General features: G+C 61.4%; 3 protein-coding genes across 5 annotated transcripts; 1 reads left to right on the top strand and 2 right to left on the bottom strand.

The window, feature by feature from the left end:
• Window positions 1-397: 397 nt before the first annotated feature.
• TMEM151A (transmembrane protein 151A) lies at window positions 398-4,135 on the bottom strand. The gene is made up of 2 exons (XM_065936996.1): window positions 3,964-4,135; window positions 398-1,729 (listed from the first exon to the last, which is right to left on the bottom strand). Exons 1-2 carry the CDS (start codon window positions 4,036-4,038, stop codon window positions 398-400), a joined length of 1,407 nt encoding a protein of 468 aa, XP_065793068.1. The 5' UTR covers window positions 4,039-4,135.
• Window positions 4,136-6,590: 2,455 nt separating this feature from the next.
• On the top strand, window positions 6,591-10,674 carry YIF1A (Yip1 interacting factor homolog A, membrane trafficking protein). 2 transcript variants are annotated; one of them, XM_065936559.1, is made up of 8 exons: window positions 6,591-6,801; window positions 7,484-7,695; window positions 7,860-7,964; window positions 8,103-8,181; window positions 9,459-9,516; window positions 9,687-9,842; window positions 10,284-10,377; window positions 10,471-10,674. In XM_065936559.1, exons 1-8 carry the CDS (start codon window positions 6,771-6,773, stop codon window positions 10,615-10,617), a joined length of 882 nt encoding a protein of 293 aa, XP_065792631.1. In that variant the 5' UTR covers window positions 6,591-6,770; the 3' UTR covers window positions 10,618-10,674. The 2 variants fall into 2 exon arrangements, with proteins under 2 accessions (XP_065792631.1, XP_065792632.1); XM_065936560.1 differs by lacking the exon at window positions 9,687-9,842.
• Window positions 10,675-11,223: 549 nt separating this feature from the next.
• On the bottom strand, window positions 11,224-16,852 carry CNIH2 (cornichon family AMPA receptor auxiliary protein 2). Of its 2 annotated transcripts, XM_065936833.1 has the most exons (6): window positions 16,772-16,852; window positions 12,925-12,993; window positions 12,441-12,488; window positions 12,093-12,205; window positions 11,849-11,992; window positions 11,224-11,664 (listed from the first exon to the last, which is right to left on the bottom strand). In XM_065936833.1, the coding sequence occupies exons 1-6, from the start codon at window positions 16,850-16,852 to the stop codon at window positions 11,637-11,639; spliced, it is 483 nt and encodes a 160-aa protein (XP_065792905.1). In that variant the 3' UTR covers window positions 11,224-11,636. The 2 variants fall into 2 exon arrangements, with proteins under 2 accessions (XP_065792905.1, XP_065792906.1); XM_065936834.1 differs by lacking the exon at window positions 12,441-12,488.
• Between the last annotated feature and the right edge of the window lie 703 nt (window positions 16,853-17,555).

The following is a 17,555-nucleotide window of genomic DNA, read 5'->3' as shown; positions in this document are numbered from 1 at the left end:
GGGAAGGGTCCACAGGCAGCCAGTCCTCTGCGGTGGGCAACTGCTGTCCCCAGGACTCCTCCCCCAGCCCAGGTTTTCTGGAAACTTCCTTTCCTGCCTAGCCTGGGAGGCCCCCCGAGCTAGATCACCTGCCTTCGCAGGGGGTGGGACATGGTGGTGGTGGCGGTGGAGGGGAGCCATGCTGAGACGGTCCTAGACTCAACTGCTGGAGTGTCCCTCCGCCCCCCAGATGACCAGGGGTCACTGCAGGGTTGGTCTGTCTAAGGGCTCCACCCCCCACCCCCACCCCTCGTGTGCTGGTCTGTTTTCCCTCCTGTTTCCGACGGCAATCACTCAGGCGTGGAAGCCCCTGGGGTGGGACGGTGGGGAGAGGGCCAGTCTGGGGGCCACGTGGGTCTCAGAGAGCACCCTGCCCGTCCCCCTGGCAGCCGCTGTCACCGTGGACGATGAGCACCGGGAAGTAAAGGGCGTCCTCATAGCACGGAGGGCTTTCCAAGGGCTCTGTGTCCTCTCCGCGGCGCCCCAGCGGCCCCCCGCTCAGGCTTCGGAAGACCCCCGGGGTGGCCCGACCCCCGGCTCCCAGCGAGAGGCGGCTGCGGCTGAAAGGCAGGCGGGGCCCGCTGGGCCGGGCGGGGGGCAGCGAGTTGCTGCTGACCGAGCGGCGGCAGCGCTGGCAGCCCCGGAGGTAGGCGCCCGAGCTGGCGCCCATGACCACGGCCTCCGAGTAGCTGGGCACCAGCTGCCGGTTGGAGCAGATGTGCCACTCGAGCTCGGTGAAGTCCACCGTGGCCACTCGGGAGAGCGGGGGCCCGCTGGGCACGGCGCCGGGCGGCGGCGAGCTGGCGCCGAAGAGCTTCTCCACCTGGTAGTGGACGTGGGCCGTGCCGTAGGCCGCCACCACGCGCAGCGGCCAGGACAGCGTGGCCGCCGACACCAGCCAGAAGACCCAGGCGCGCGCGTACCAGGGCGGGCTGCGCGGGTCGGCGAACACCATGAGGGACTCGCGGAAGTCCACGTCCTTCAGGTGCATGCCCTCGCGGGCCTCCAGGTAGTCGTCCAGGCCCTCGTTGGCGCTGAAGAAGCGGGCCCGCTGGGTGAGGTACGAGGCCTCGGCCTCGGCGTTGCCGAAGCTGAAGCACTTGGTGAAGCGCAGCCGCGTGGCCGCGTGGTCGGCCAGGCCCACGAGCTCCTTGGAGACGTCGCGGACGCCGTGCGCCGAGTAGTCGAACTCGCCCCGCGCCGTGCGGCTGTCGGCCCGCTCGTGGTAGACCTGCGTGGTGGTGTAGGCGTCGCCGTTGCGGTAGCGGGTGATCTGGCGAGTGCGCCGCACGTAGTGGTAGCTGGTGGCCTTCCACCAGACGCAGGGCGGCGCCTGCTGCAGCCGGCGAATCAGGGCGAGCACGGTGTTGGCGTCGGTGCGTGGCGCCTGGCAGGACCGCACGTGACAGTGCCAGCACTCGGCCAGGTAGAGGAGGTAGAGGAGCGAGACGAAGGCCAGGGGGATGTACAGGTAGCCGTCGGAGCAGGGGCTGGCCGGGTAGGTGGGCGGCGGCCCCCCGCCTCCGCGGGCCAGGGCGGCCTCCGGCCCCAGGACCAGCCGGGGCACCGTGGCCAGGCGACACCAGGCCACCACGGCGCCGCAGGCGTGGATGAGCAGGGTGAGAAGCAGGCACTTCCAATGCGACTCGCGGCACAAGGAGCTTCCCAGGGACTGCTTCAGGGGCCGCTGCTGCAGGAGGGGCAGAGGGAGGGGAGGCCACGGTCAGCCCCGTGAGGGGGTGGGGCTTCGCGTCCCACTGTCCAGAGGAGGAACTGGAGGCTCTAAGGGATGGAGGAACTCGCCCCTGGCCTCACCCCTCTAGCCAACTCACAGGAGAGCCACGGGACTCAAACTGTGCGCCCTGTCCCTGGCCTCCACCCTGCCCTGTCACCTCTGTCAGGCATGTAGGAGAAAACAGATTCATCTCTGCCACAAGAAGGGAGGATACTCCAGCCCCCCAATGACTGGCTGTTGAGAAAATTGCCTTCTGGTCCTGACTTCGCTCCCGATTTGCTGTGTGATTGCGGCCAGATCCTTGCCCTCTCTGGGCACTGATTCCTGGACCTGGGGGTGTGGGAAGCCAGGGTGGCAGGGGGTCCTAGGGGTGAAGAGCCTAGGGGTGGTCTTAGGAGCCCGGGATTGGGTGCTGGCTCCCCCATTGACTGTATGACTTGGCCAGTCCCCTCATCCTCTTTGGACCTCAGTTTCCTCATCTGTAAACTGGGGTTGTTTACAGTCAACCGGGGTTGTGACCAGTCAAGGAGATGCTATGTGTGAAGATCTTAGCATAGGGTCTGGCCAATGGAATAAATATTATTATCATTACCCTGCAATCCCTCTGGTCCATTGGTCTAACTAGGGATGGCAGGAGACTTGGGAGAGGCTTTTAAGTAAATGAGAAAGAGGAAGAGAGAGAGGTGTGAGTCTGGAGGGAGGGGAGCAGATGGAGCACCGTCCTCCACTCCCCATCTGCGCTGAGGGAGGGGGCGGGACACAGCTGCTGGGCAGCAGGGACCACTCCCTGGCCCAGGGACTCGGGCACACCCTCCCTGGCAGAGCTTCTAGCCTGGCCCCCACCTCATCCCCAGATGTCCAAGGAGAGAAAAGAGGGAGGACAGAAGGGGTGAAAAGGGGAAGAAGGAAGCGACGGTCTGGAGGAAACAGCATAGGTGAGGTTAAAGGGCCACCGTGTCTGTCACAGTCCCACCAGGCCCTGAGAGACCCAAGAGGAGAGGAAGCGTCCGCAGCCCACCACAGGTGCGATACCACTCCCCCGACCCGCAGGGGCAGTCAGGTGCACATACCCTCATCCACCCCCAGGATCCACCCCACCCCAAGTTCATCGAAAAATCCACCCACTAGGAATGTGAACGCTGCCTGTTTATCCGACACACACCAGCCCCTCCCCAGTGCCCAGGGCACAGCCCCCTTCCCCACGGTGACACGCTGCCAAGGTGTGTGTGCACTTGCCCTCCCCCCTCCCCCAGGTCCGCCCACCACAGGACACGCAGAGGCACATATATGTTACACACTCCCTGAAACCCAGGGACACACCTTACCTGTCACAGTGCACATCCCCCATCCCTACCCTGCTGCAACCTGACACCCACACCCTACAGACTCTACTGGGGAGACCCACCCACAGCAGGGCTGCACTCACTCCACTCACTCATTAGCACCTCACCCAAGCCACGGGGGGCCCCCAGTCCCTCACCTGACTATGGGGCACATATGTCCCATTCAAGGTGTGGGGAGCACCCACTGACATCCACACACCCACGAGCACCCTACATTCACCCAAACACACACATAGATCCACTCACCGCCTATCACCCTGACACCCCTCACTGGGTCCCACACCCCTGCAGATCCTCTTCCTCCTTAGGACCAAGGAGGGGCCATTCTGAGGGTCCCAACCAGCAGGATGGGCCCGGGTCCTCACCTCTGGGAGAGGGAGAAGGGGTACCCGGAGGCCACCTCCCTTCCTCTCCCCTCCTCCCTCTGCTCCCCGCCCCCCCAGATCCCTGCTACTGCTGCTGCATTGCAGGCTCCGCCCGGGCACCTCAAGAACGGCGGGCCGGGCCGGGGGCCTGACCCGTGGGCTCCGGGGAAGAGGGGCAGCGCTGCAGAATGGGGATGCGCAGGGGCCTGGTGCTGACGTCACAGGAGGGCGAGGCTGGATGGAGGGGCGTCGGGGGCGGGAGTTGTTCCCCATATACCTTCCCAGCCGCCCCACCCCGACCCCCACGCGGGCCCCTAGGCCCCGAGACCCCTCTCAGGATGCAGGTTACCCCAATGACGTCATTGACCAAAGAGGCTCCGGACTTCCCTCCGCAGCCCCCGCTTTGGGGGTCGCCCCGGCTCTTGTCGCCCTCTCCCCTCTGCAGCCCCAGCTCCGGCCCCCCATCACCCGACGCCGGTACCTCCTCCCGCAGCGGCTCGCAGTCCAGGATGAGCTCGGGCACGTCCCCGCTGTCGCCACTGCCGTCCTCGGGCATGGTGTCCTGGCTGCTTGGGCGGCCCCCGCCCGGGCCCGGGGCATGATAGGGGGGAGCGCGGAGGGCTGCGGCGTGGCCCCGGAGGGCGTCCGCTCGGCTCAGCGGCCGCGGAGGCAGTGCGCGGAGCTAGAGCGCGGCGGCGGCGGCAGTGGCGGCGGCGTTGGCGGCCGCGGTGCCCGGCGCCCCGCCCTCCGCTGACCCCGCCCCCACGGCACCCGCGGCGCCGCCGGCAGCGCCTGGCACCGCGGGCACTGCCCCCGCCCTCGAGAAGCCCAGGCTGGGCGGACGGACGCCTGGGTTCCCCTCCTGCCGCGCTCGCGCTTGCGACCTTGGACAAGTCCTTGCTTTCTGGGGCTTGAGTTACCCCCGCTGTAAATTGAATCTCGAGGGTGGATGGGTGGGTGCCCGCGGGGTCCTATCTCTGAGGAGTAGGCCCAGGTCTAAGCCCACCCAGATCCCGTCTCTGAAGCCTCCCTTGTGGCGGTGGTACAAGGGACAGTTACAGACCTGAATGCTGTGGTGAGCCTCATTAGCTGGACAGAGGTGCTGGGCTCTACTTAGAGTAGGCAAGCAGGAGGCCAGGACACCCAGGCCCTAGGCTTTGTGACCTTGAGTTTGCACCCTCCACCCCAACCTCAGTTTTCCCACCTGTGAAATGGGCACAGGAAGGTGTTGGATTCAAGGCACATTCATCATGTGGAACAGAGGCATGGGATTTGTCCTGCACCAGAGGACCTCCCTCCCAGGTACTGGTGGCCCCAGTGCTGCCCCCTGACCCTCAGGGGCCTCAGACCTTCACATCTGACCCTGAGTCAGAGCCTAGGCCCCAAGGTAGACAGTCAGTGGGTAGGACAAAGGGAGCTGCAATGCTGGGTGGATTTTGTTTTGTGATTTTTTTTTTCCAAACAGCAACTCAAAGATCATTCCGTTCAACACCCCTACACATTTAAAGATGAAGTAACTGAAGTGGTAGAGAGGAAAGGACTGAATCAGAATTTCATCCATTTTTAAGAATTTATTGGGTGCACATGTTTATTGGTGTCTTCTATATGCAAGTACTGTGAAGTATTCATAAGCACTGTGAAGACAAGTGTAGGAGTGGAGAATGACACAGGTCCTATTCTCATGGAATTTACATCCAGGGCAAACTACTGCAGTCAGACGGAGCCTGTAGCCTGGCCTCCAGCATCCATTCCAAGCCTGGTCAGGACTCTTCACTCTGTCTCTCTGAGAAGCAGAGTTGAATTGACTCTTAAAGGATAATTAGGTTTGGGACAGGTGGGTGTGAAGGGTAAGGACATTCCAGGTGGAGGGGACTTCTGGGCAAAGGCACTGTGAATGGACTACGTGGATTGAGTTTAGAGAGCAGGAAGGTCACCTGGTGTAACTGGACACTGGGTAGCTAAGTAGAGGCAGGTCAAAGAGGACCTGAGCTTGATTTGGAGACTGGTGGCTGGACGTCTGTGAGAAGGGAGACCCCTGAAGACTGTCTTCAGGAAAGGTGGGAATGAGAGAAAGGAGTCCCTGAAGTCACGAGTGAAGCTTGGGGGTCTCACTTTGAGATGACTGCAGGGGTGAGAATGACTCAGGAGTTTCAACTGCAGCTTCTGGAGACGAACCAGCACACCTCCACTGGCATCTTCTGGACCACGGGAGAGTCGATGGGACAACACACCTCCACTCACACATCTTCTGGACCACCGGAGAGTCGATGGGACGAGCCTAGTGTAGGATCCTATTCCAACTATTACCACCCGATTTCTGAGACTTCAGACCCGTACCTCGGTTTTCAATAGGTGCAATGGGTGTGTGTGTGTATGTGTGTGTGTGTCGAGAACCCAGGCCGGTGTAATGGGTGTGTGTGTGGTGTGTGTGTGTGTCTACCCATGTGTGTATATGTGCGTGTGTGTGTGTGTAGAACCCGGGCCTTCCCAGCACCAGGCCCCTGGGGTCTGCAGGATGGCAGCAGTGGCGGTAGGGAATTTCAGCACCAGACGACGGACAGCAGCCGCGCGGAAAGGACGGGTGGGAGGCGGGAGGAGGAGTCAGAATCCCGGAGCTCGCTAGGCCCTGCGGTCACTGCTCAGCCCAAGCTCCTACCGACAGCGCCTCTCCGTGCACCCCTCACCGCCACCTCTCCCGGACTCGGCGCCAGTACTGGGAGAAGAATGAAGGACGCGGAAGGAAAGCTAACACTGAGGAGAGGCAAAAGCCCGAGGGACAGGGCTTGATCACAGTTCCACCGTCCCAGTCTCTCTTGGAGTACGTCTCGCGAGTGAAACTTCCTTCCCGGGCTCCAGCCTCCGCCTGTTGTAGTCGTGGCAGGCCGAGCGTCAACTGCCCCACGGCGCAGGCGCGGAAATAATTATAACTTTAACCCATCTATTGGCTGCTCCGCCGCGAACTAACAAACCCACTATCCAATCCGAGAGAGCCTCCAATAGCTCCGCCTATCCCTCCTCCCGGAAGTTGATTACTGCCGAATCCGCTTCGGCGAGGGTGCACCAGCAGCCAATTGGGAGAGGGGAGGGGCGAGCCAGCGCTGCGGAGGAGCCAATGGCAGGCGGCAGAGGATGACGCCGCCGACATGGCTGCTGTCGTCGGACAGTTCGGGGACGTGTCGGGCTTCTCGGTAACCTCGATCGGTGCCCAGGGAACGGAGCAGCTGCCTCGCTAGTATTCGTACCACGAGGCGACTCAGCGGGCCCTCGGAGAGAGCGAGCATCGGGGCCATGGCTTATCACTCGGGCTACGGAGCCCACGGTGCGTGGGGCGCGGGGCGGGCGGGGCGCGGGCCGACCCGCCCGAGGACGGTCGGCGTCGCGGCCCACTCACCCTGAGGGAGAGGGGCAGCCGTGACTGCTGCCCAGGGTGGCGGATGTCATTCGGATTCCTGCCCCGTAAGGCTCGGCCACGCGTCCCGGACTTCGCCCTCTCTGCCCAAACCCGAGATCAGATCGGGCGGTGATAGCACTGCTGGGATCTCCCGTGTCCGGCTCGGGCATGAATGGGGTCTGCCTCCCAAACTTCCTTTCCCGGCCATGACCCTGGTAGGGTTCCTCACCACTGCCTAGGGCCTCCGCGTTACCCAGCCGTCGCCTTTCCCACCCTTGTTCATTGCGGGGATATCCTCCCAGTTGTCTTCACCTAGCAAGTTCAGTCTCCAAGATTCACTTCAGAGATCAGTTCCCTTGAGGAGGCCCCCAGGAACCTTCAGGCGGGCAACCACTTCCAGGGGCTGCCTCAGTTCTTTCTTTACCCACATTTAGCACCTCCGGAAAAGAATCCCTCCTCACAGTTTTTTCTGGATTAGTTACTCCTCATCCAGCTAGTGTCCCTCACTTATTGTTTGGTGCTCCCAAGACCCACACAGGGCTGTCCAGCCAGGGGAAGAGGCGGTGGTTTGGGCTTATGCTTGGTATACCTGTCACCTGCAAACCCACAGGTTCCAAGCACAGGGCCCGGGCAGCTCCGGATCCCCCTCCCCTCTTCGATGACACAAGCGGTGGTTACTCCAGCCAGCCAGGGGGCTACCCAGCCCCAGGAGCCGACGTGGCCTTCAATGTCAACCACTTACTTGGGGACCCAATGGCCAACATGGCTATGGCCTATGGCAGCTCCATCGCATCCCACGGGAAGGACATGATGAACAAGGAGGTGTGGCCCACCGCCAGGGCAAGGGTGGCAGGATTTCTGGCCAGGGCTGGGGCATCACGGGATCCCACCTAATCCGCACAACGGCCCTCAGGGAAGGAGCAGACAGAGGAGTCCCCTGAGGTTCTGGGTGCAGCTCGTCCACAGCCTCCTCTCTCCCCTCCTAGCTGCACCGTTTTGTGTCTGTGAACAAACTCAAGTATTTTTTCGCTGTGGACACAGCCTATGTGGCCAAGAAGCTAGGGCTGCTGGTCTTCCCCTACACACACCAGGTGAGCTGCCTACCAGAGGAGCTGTGATGGGCCCCCTTGCCTCCCGCCTCCTGCCCCAGAGCCTGACCCCCAGATCTCAGCCCCCTCCTTTGCTCTCTTGTCTGCTCTTCCTCACCTGGCCGCTGCTGCCACCTCCAGAACTGGGAAGTGCAGTACAGTCGTGATGTGCCTCTGCCCCCACGGCAAGACCTCAACGCCCCCGATCTCTATATCCCCAGTGAGTCTTTGACTGGGCTGGGGGGTGTGGGGGGGGACTTGTGCCTTGAGGCACCAACAAGAAGAGACAGGCTCATGTGTTGGTTCAGCATCTGCTCTTGGTGATCTTGTGTGTGGCTTTTGTGGTGTCCCTAGATGCTATGTAGACAGAGTGGGGTGACCAGCTGCTTCCTGGTGTGCTCCCAGGATACTCCGCTTTGAGACCTCCCTGCCACCTGACCTGGACCATGTCCCTCCCCAGCCTGGAGCCCGAGGTTTAGACCTGGCTCTGCAACTTCCAGCTATGGGACCTCAGGGGGCTCCTTTCACGCTTCTGAAAAAGCTGGAAGAACAACAGTTCCTACCACAGAGAACTGGGGTAGACATTCAGTGAGGGGCTGTGTGTGCTCAGCCAGCCCTGGGGAAGCACGCAGGAACTATAAGCTGTTATCACTGTACTACTTGTCCTCCAAGGCCTGCTCCAGCATCCCCTCCTCTGAGGACGTGGGTACTCCCTCTGGGTTCCCACAACCACCTGTCTCCATGGCATGGGTCAGGCCGCCCACACCACGCTGTGGCTGGCAGACTCCGCATCTGACTCCTCTCTGTCTAGGCCCTGCATAAGGCCCGGCCCCTGGTGGACGTGCTGGAGGAGGGGAGTATGCCCAGGCTGGCTCTCAGAAGGGCAGCCAGACAGCCCAGATGCCCTGGGAGAGCCACAGTTCCTCTTCCCTCCTTCGTTCCATTTCCCTCTCAGGGTCACTGTGTAAGGCAGGAACTGCCATCCCTGTTTTACACGCTTAAGCCAAGGCTCAGAGAGGTTTGAGCATCTCTGAGGACACACAGCTTACAGGTGGTAGAGCTGATTTCCTGACTCCAGGCACTATGCCCTCTTGTGGGTACATTAGTTCTAGGGCTATCAGGGGGCAGAGGACAGGACTGATGAGTTGAAATTGCTGTGAAAAGGCAGCTGCCATCTGAGCTTTTGTGAAAATAGCAGAGGTGACTTCGGCACATGAGGTAGTTTCTGAGACACAGCAGGAAGCTTTGGTGAATTTCCTAGTATAGGAGAGGGCTTGGTGGTCCTGAGAACGGTCAGGTAGCATTTACACAACAGGAGGCCTGAACAGGAAAAGTCATCCCAAGCAGGGTATAGGGGGTCTGAGGGTAGAGGTGAAGCATGTAGGGATATTCAGGGAAGGAAGTATGGGGGTGTCAGTGGCTCTAATCCCTAGGGATGGGGTGTGGGGGCTCTGGTTGAGGAAACCAGGCTGATGGCATCTCTCTGGCTCTTGGCAGCAATGGCCTTCATCACCTATGTGCTACTGGCTGGGATGGCACTGGGCATTCAGAAAAGGTCAGTGCCAACCCATCCCGATTCCCACCACTTCCCCACTCCTGACTACTCTCCTCACCTCCCTGGGGGATCTGTGCCAGCTCCCAAGTCCGTCTGTGCCCCTAGTCTCACCCCTGCCCCAGGACGGCTGGTTCGGGACTCCCTTCACCCCCCGCCCCACACGGCTGCAGGTTCTCCCCGGAGGTGCTGGGCCTGTGTGCCAGCACGGCGCTGGTGTGGGTTGTGATGGAAGTGCTGGCCCTGCTCCTGGGCGTCTACCTGGCCACCGTGCGCAGCGACCTGAGTACCTTCCACCTGCTGGCCTACAGCGGCTACAAATATGTGGGGTGAGCACCTGTGGGCCGAGCGGGAAGCCGCCCGCCGCCTGGGGTTCCTGGCCTGCCCAGTGGTAGCCTCGAACTGTGACTCTGGACCCCCTCTGCCCACCCAGCTCTTCTCTATTAGAGGGAGTGCCTGTTTTCAGCAGCCTCCTCAGGAGCCCGGTAGTGTTGCTCAGTCAGGAATGTACTAGTCACCCAGGAGCTCAGGGGAGAAGGGTGAGCCGGGGTGGTGAAGGGGGTCTTGGATCCAGGTTTGAGGACTGAGTCCTGGCCTTCCCGATTCATTCTGAGTCTAGGTCCCTGGTTGGGAGGGGGGGTTGCAGATTGGGGGTAAAGGGCCCCAGTGATGGTAGCTGGGGTCTAGCCTGGGCTCTGGGGCAGTCTCAGGCCTGGACCCTCGGAGGTCTCCAGTCTTTCCTTCCTCCCTCCTGCCCCTGCCCCCTGTAGGATGATCCTCAGCGTCCTCACGGGCCTGCTCTTCGGCAGCGATGGCTACTACGTGGCACTGGCCTGGACTTCGTCCGCGCTCATGTACTTCATTGTGAGTCCGGGGCTGGCCCCTCTTTGCCTGGGGTCGGAGCTATGGACAGGCCTCCTCCTCCCGGCCCAGCTTCAGCTTTCTCCTTTTTTCCAGGTGCGCTCTTTGCGAACAGCAGCCCTGGGACCCGACAGCATGGGGGGCCCGGCCCCCCGACAACGTCTTCAGCTCTACCTGACGCTGGGAGCTGCAGCCTTTCAGCCCCTTATCATATACTGGCTGACTTTCCACCTGGTCCGGTGACCCCCATCCCCACTGGCACTGATTTTTCCATACATTGAAGATTCGATTTCCTTGGTTCTTTTTGACCCTTGTTTCTGGGGCTTGTGGGGGTGATTTGCTAACACTTCTCGGTCTTTGCATTGGCCAGGGGACAGGGACCTCCACTTTTCTCGAAGGAGGGGGATCCAGGGAGGTCTTCCTGGAGTTGGTGGCCTTGATACTGCCTCGGAAGGCAGATGGAAGTGTTTCAACAGAAATAGTTATTTATATGTGCCTGGGAAAGTGAGGTGGAAGCAGGCAGCTGCTAAGGAGATCTTGAAGGCCTCTGATGCATCTGAGGAGGTCCTAGAAGTGTCTGTAGGCCAGTGGGGTGCTTCCCCCTCTTTCCCCCATCTCCCCTTTAAGCCTTTTAGGAGCAGAACTGGGGCCCATGTGTTTGCAGTAGTTTATTCATATTTTGTCACAAATGGCCGGGGAGGGGGCTACTGTACTCCTCCAGGCAACATAGAAAATAGGTCCAAGAGTCTGGGTAGGCTGGGGTTGGGGCAAGTGGGGGCAGGAAGGGGTCTGGAGAGAGCCTGGGGGAGGAGAGAGGGCAGACTAGGGGTGGGGCTGCCCCCCTGCTGAGCCTGCTCATTCCCGGTGTGGGTACCCCCCCACCTGCAGGGGGAGCCTCAAGGTGGGGGGTGGAGGGGGCGGCCCAGAACTTCCAGGGTCAAGCCCTGCCCCTTGGCAGGGCCTAAATTCCCCCTGAAGCGGACAAGGCCGGAGGTCCCACCCCTTCCAGGACTGACTGCCATGCCCACAGGCTGGCAGAGGAGCTCCTGCCCCTGTTGAGAGCTCTGCCCAGCCCTAGTCCAAGGGGAGGGGGCTCTGAAGGCGGGAAGTCCCCGCAGCAGCAGTTTGGGGGGTGGAGAGGAGGCTGGGGGCACCAGTGCCCCCTCCCTCCCCAGGGCTGAGGCCTCTGTGGCCCAGGGGCAGGGCTGGGGGTGCACAGGCGTCCGGTCCGTTCTGGGCTCGCTCCCTGGCCGGCTTCCCCCTTAGAAACTCACCAACGTATAAACCATACTGTGGGAAGACACGGCAGTGAGCCAAGTCACAAGCGCGCCTGGCTACCGGCCACCCACCCTGTCGCACCCCAGTTATCAAGGGCAAAGGGTAGGAACTTGGGGCCCAACCATCCTTGGGATTGGAGGGATGGTGCCTGGCACATCCCTTCCCTGACTTCTGACTGCAGCGGGCAGGGCCTCACCTGTACAGGTAATAGAAGAAGGAGAGCAGGTAGAAGGCGAGTTTGCACCAGGACTCCTTCTGGCAGTAGTTGAGGATGTCAGCATTCATGATGGAGACGGCGTCATACATGACCTCAGAGCCGTCTGCAGGGCGGTGGAAGTACCTGGGGGAAGGAAGGGGTCTGAGTGCCCACCCTCAAGGCTCCCACCCACATCCTGCCAGCTCCCCCATCTCACCCTCCCAAAGGCTGCGGCTGCCCTCACCTCCAAAGGTGGTAGAAGAGGAGGGGGATGTTGAGGCCCAGGGTCACCCACTCAGCTGCACACAGAAACATCAGACAGAAGAGGCCGTGGATGGAGTATTCTGGGACCACCAGCTGGGGAGTGAGGGTGAGAGGTCAGCGGCCAGGCGCTAGGACAGATCCAAGCTTTAAGGGCCCTTGGGAGGGGCCCACCCACCATGGCCTCTGGGATTAAAAGGGCTTCTAGCCTTCCACTCCCTCCCACGTGGCAGATCAGACCAAACAGGCCGCAGAGGAGGAAGGCCCGGCTCTGGGTCACAGTGGGGCTGCGCTGGGCTAGGAGCCTCCCGCCCCTAACCCTGACACTGACCTTCCTCAGGAGGCAGCAAATGCGTTCGATATTTTTTAAACGCTCGCGCTGTAGGGGAGGAAAAGACAGCAATGGTGAACGTGAAGGAGCGGGCACTGGATGCGCCCCGCCGCACTCCCACGCCCCCCACTCCCTGCACGTGGCCACAAGGGGGCGCCAGAGCAGGTTCTGCGGCGTTTTCGGCCGCGCGGCAGGGAAGCAGCCGCGCGGTCCCCATAGCGACCGTCACCATGGAGGGATCTTCACCCGCGTCTCCACGGCAACGGCCCAGAGCCCGGCAACGGCCGCCCCTCCAGGAGGAACCCGATCCCTGAGCCCGCGCCAGGTGTTTGCTGGGGGCGGGGACAGACAAGAGGAAGGGGCACGGCCACCGCCACCGCCCCCCACACACCCCTGTCTTCCCGTCCCCCCGCCGCCCTCCACCCGCGACATATGGAAAGACAGACGGACGGACACACCTCGGCACAGCACATGTATCACTTACTGCCCGCGCTGGGTTGCCCTGGTCGATGGGGTTCTTGAAGTCAGTCCGCAGCTCGTCAAAGGCTATGATCTGGGGGAGGGGCGTGTGCCTGTCAGGGTTGGGGCCGCAGCTTATGGCCCTCCCACCCATTCTTCTCTGGTGTGAGATTAACACATGGGGATCGACCCAGATGAAGCTTGCTGCAAAGGTAGAGAAACTGAGGCCCAGAGAGGGATGGGGCCTGGCCCAAGGTCACACAACAGTTTGGGATGGAATCCTAGTGTGCTGATGCCCACTTCAGAACATGTCTACTACACCTCCATCCAAAACATCCCAAGAGATAGTGTCTTGTCTGCAGGCCCTGTGCTGAACGCTGGCCCCCAGAAACCCGGGACACAGCCCCTGTCTGGGAGGAACCCCGGGCTTAGAAGGACAACTGTGAACTACATTCCAGGGTGATCAGGGCTGCGGAGTACAGAACCTGGGGTGGGTGCCTGATCCAGCATGGGGTGGGGATGGGGAGTTCAGGCTGGACTCGGAGCAGGTGTTTGCCTGGTGCACAAATGGGGGAAAGGGCAGTTGGAACAGGAGGTACAGTGGGAGAGGTTTGGAAGAACAAGGAAGCTGTAGGTCCTATGGGGCTAGAGTGAAAGTGTAAGGCGAGTGGGAATGGTGAACGATGGGCTGGAGGGGTCAGCAATGCCAGATGTGGGGGCCTTGTAAGGCGGGACAAGATCTTTGGACTCGAACATGAAAGTACAAGGGAGCCATTGAGGGATAGAATGCAGCAGAGCGGGGGCTGTCAGGTTGATGTTCTAGGATTGAACGAGCAGGAAGTACATACTGGCTAACAGTTCCAGCCAAGACATACACGATGCTTCCTTTATGCCAACAGGTTTTATGTTTAATAACTCATTTAATGCTTGCAACAGCCTGATGATGTAGGAGCTGTATTATCGCTTTCATTTTGCAGATGAGGAAACTGAGATACATTAAATGACTTATCCAAGGCCACGAAGCTAGTTAGTGGCAAGCAAGGATTCTAAACCACTCGGATTCCAGAGTTAAAAATTTAAACACGTGACTACACTCAAGCCAGACCAGTCAGGGGACTTTGGATGTTTGGGGTGCAGGTTGGGTGCTGGGGGCAGGTAGGCAAGGCATGGTGATCTGAGTGAAGAGAGGGCAGTGGGGATGCAGAGGTGTGGATGGGCTCCAGAGCTATGTAGAAGCCAGACTCCGGAAGGCTTGAACGGCAGCGAAGTAGAAGCAAAGAAGCCTAAGGCGACTTTGGGTGTTGGAGCATCTGGTGGTGGGCACTGTCTTCATTGGGATAGGAACTCTTCACGGAGCAGGTGCTTCAGAGGATGACAAGATGGACCTGAGGGGAGCTGGCCTGGGAGGATGGCTGGCAGAGGAGCCTTCTGGGGTCCCCTCCCCTCAGCACCAGCCCCAGGATGAGGCAGCAGACCCACCCCCCCAAGCATCCCAGATCCCATAAGGCTCAAAGCGAGAGAACATGGGCTTCCTGGAGGGAGCTGGGGCCATCTGGAGCAGCTCCCCCAATTCCCCCCCAACTCTGGGCATCCGTCTGCCTGTTAGGCACAGCAATGGGGTCCAGCAGGGAGCGGAAGGGTGCCGTCTGTCTGCCCCAGAGCTGGCACCACCAGCAGGCGGCGGGTGTCGCGCCTCCCACCCCCCAGGCTGCCTGGCGCTGACTCAGCCCCCTGGAACAAACAACCCCCCATGGTGACAGCAGACACACGTCACTCACCACCAGGGTTGCCTAGCGACCAGTGGGGCCTGGGTTCAGGGTCTGTGGTGGGATCTGGGGTCCTGCCCTGGAAGGTTCTAGTTCTTACCAATTTGGATTGAGGACCACACCTCCTCTCCCCACCCGCACACCCCTTGGCAAGCCTTGCCCTGGACTTACATACATGCAGCCTCGTGTACAAAAAGCCCACTTTACCAATGAGGAAATGGACCCAGGACAAGAGACTTGCTATGATTGCCCAGCTAAATAGCTGAGCGAACACAGTGCCTGACATGTAGTATGTACTCAATAAATATTTTTTGAGAATGCCTGGGCCCTTTTTTCCAGCCTGGGAGCCCCAAAGCCTGAATCTTATTCATCCTAGTCTTCCCCCAAAGCCTCCCAGAGCCTGGTTCACAGGAGCATGGACACAGGTGTGCTGAGTGGAGGACTGCTCTGAGGACCCCCGGAGGACAGGGACCCCCACAGAGGCTGTGGGAGGCCTCTGGGTGGGGAAAGGCCCAGAAAGGGGCTTCTTGAATTCCAGGAGCCTTTCTTCCAGGAGCTGGTTAGTTCTGTGTGCCCAGCTTGTGACTCTCAATTCATTCCCGTCCTCAGGACTCCAGCCGTCACCCCGCAGGACAGTCCAAGGCCCTGGCATGAGATAGAAGGCTCAGGGCAACCAAGAAGGACCCAGGGAGATGCAGGAAGAGAAAGAAACGGAGAAGGGGCAGAGGAGAGGAAATGCAACTGAGAGGCCCACAGCAAGAGGCACAGTCAGGGGGCGAGAAGGTGGCAGAGCGTGTGTATGTCTGAAGGTGCCTATGGGTGCTCACTCCTCACACAGGAGGAGCGCAGTCAGAGTCCATGGAATCCTGGTGTAAAAGAGACAGGCAGCAGGGGGGCAGTAGGGGAGGACGCGGGAGAGACGGGTCAAGAGCCAGGGATGACCAAGGAGCAGGCAGGCAGCAGGTCCCAGGAAAAGAAGGGAGTGATGAAGTGGGGAGACCCAGGGAGAAGCTGGTAAGGCAATGGGAAGGAAGAGGACGGAAGGGGGACTAGAGAGAGGGCTGGCTGGGGACAAAGCGATGACCAGGGAGGTGTGCACTGGACGTACAAGCAGGGGATGCGGAGCGAAGCGGGCCAGGGCCAAGATGCACAGGCCATGCGAAGGGGATGGGGTGGTGGCTGAAACCTCAGGGGACAGAGGAGAAGAAAGGGCAGTAAAGAGGAGGGCAGGGGTCCCCAAAAAGGCACTGGAGGCTGACTGACAGTTCTGCAGTGATGGAAGGGAGACAGGCAGAGGAGAAGAAGGCCCCAGAGAGTGGGGGAGAGGGACCCTCTCTCAGGAAAGGCAATCAGCATAAGGAATGAGAAACAGACATTTCGAAGAACCAGGTGTGAGGCAAGGCCAGAGGGAGAGACAGACCCAGAGAGACAGGAGACAAAGGGGAAAGTGGGGGCAGGAAGAGGAGGAAAGCTGGAAGTGCGGAGAAAACCTAGTGGGGGGAAGCCCAGACAGGAGGGGGCAGGGAACCCCAAGGTGAGCTGGTTAGATCTCTGGGGCTGCTTACAGCCAATCGATGCAGGGTCCCGGGTGGGGGTGGGGGCTTGGGGTGGAACGGGAAAGGGTTAATGGGCTCTGCGATCTGTGGGTCCTGTAAACAGATGCAGTTGCCATAGCAACCAGCTCCATCACTCTGGCTGGAAAAACCCACAAAGGGGGTGGGGAGAGCAGACAGACAAACTGCCCGATGGACAGTGGGGGCGACTAAATGGTTGAGGGGGGGGTGGGAAGCAGGAGGAGACAAAGTAGCAAGAATCCCAGAATTTCGCCTCGCACCCCAAGGCTGCATGGGGCAGGGGAGGGGGGTCAGGGACCCACTGACATATCCACAGACAGGCGGGGGCGGCGGGGAAAGGGGGGCCCCGGAAAGGAAGCTGATGATGGGGGGTGTTCATGGGGCGAACAGCAGCCGACTGATGGGCGATAGCGGAGAGAAGGCTCCAAGTTTCTCCGGGCCCTGAGACCATCCATCCGTCCCCCTCCCATTCCTTGCACCCCCTGCCCCCACCCCGCCCCCAGCCCCAGCCCCAGCCCCAGCCCGGCCTTACGTGCCAGATGACAAAGAAGATGAGGGAGGCGCACAGCACCAGGGTGAGCATGTAGCAGAACGCAGCGAAGGTGAACGCCATGGCCCCCGCGCCGGGCGGCGGCCCGGGGGGCGCCAGCGCGGGTCCCGGGCGCAAGGGGACGCCCCCCCCCGGCCCGCGCTTAGGGCCGGCCGGGCATGGCCCGCAGGGCTCGGGCGCGGGCTCGGGGGGCGCGGGCAGCGCGGCCGGATTTGGGGCCGCGGGGCCGTGGGGCACGCGGGGCTCGGGCCGGTGGGCTTGGGGGGCGCGTCCGCTGCCGGCTGCCCGGGCCCCGATCGCTCATCCTGCGATCCCTCGCCCGCGGCTCCCTCGCTCGCCAGCCCGCGAAGCCGGCGGGGCGGAGCCGGGGGCGGGGCCGCCGTGCGAGCAGCCTCGGGCGGGCGGGGCCGGGTCTCCGTGAGCCCCTCCGCCAGCCGGGCCTGGGCGCCACCCCCGCCCCAACCTCAGGGACACGTAAGCATGGACGCACATGCCCGGCATAGCCCCCTCTCCCCCCAACCACACAACGAACCCACCGCAGCCACACTCGGTCCGCTCAGACGGGCACACACACTGTTCTCACACGCCGGCCAGGAGGCTGCGCTGAGGTCTGAAGTGCAAAGCACTTGTCACCGTCCGTGCGAGGGGGCAGACGCACCTGGCTTGAACCCAGAACAAGCCAGGAGAGGGGGCTGAGCCAGGCGGCTTTAGGGGACGCAGGCCGGGAACGGGGCCGAGTCCGCAGGCCCGCCGCCTGCTCCAGCTG

The sequence above is a fragment of the Muntiacus reevesi genome, chromosome 5 (genome assembly GCF_963930625.1).
Source record: "Muntiacus reevesi chromosome 5, mMunRee1.1, whole genome shotgun sequence".
Taxonomy (NCBI): Eukaryota; Metazoa; Chordata; class Mammalia; order Artiodactyla; family Cervidae; genus Muntiacus; species Muntiacus reevesi.
Note: the sequence above shows the minus strand (reverse complement) of the source record. Positions and strands in the feature narration are given on the sequence as shown.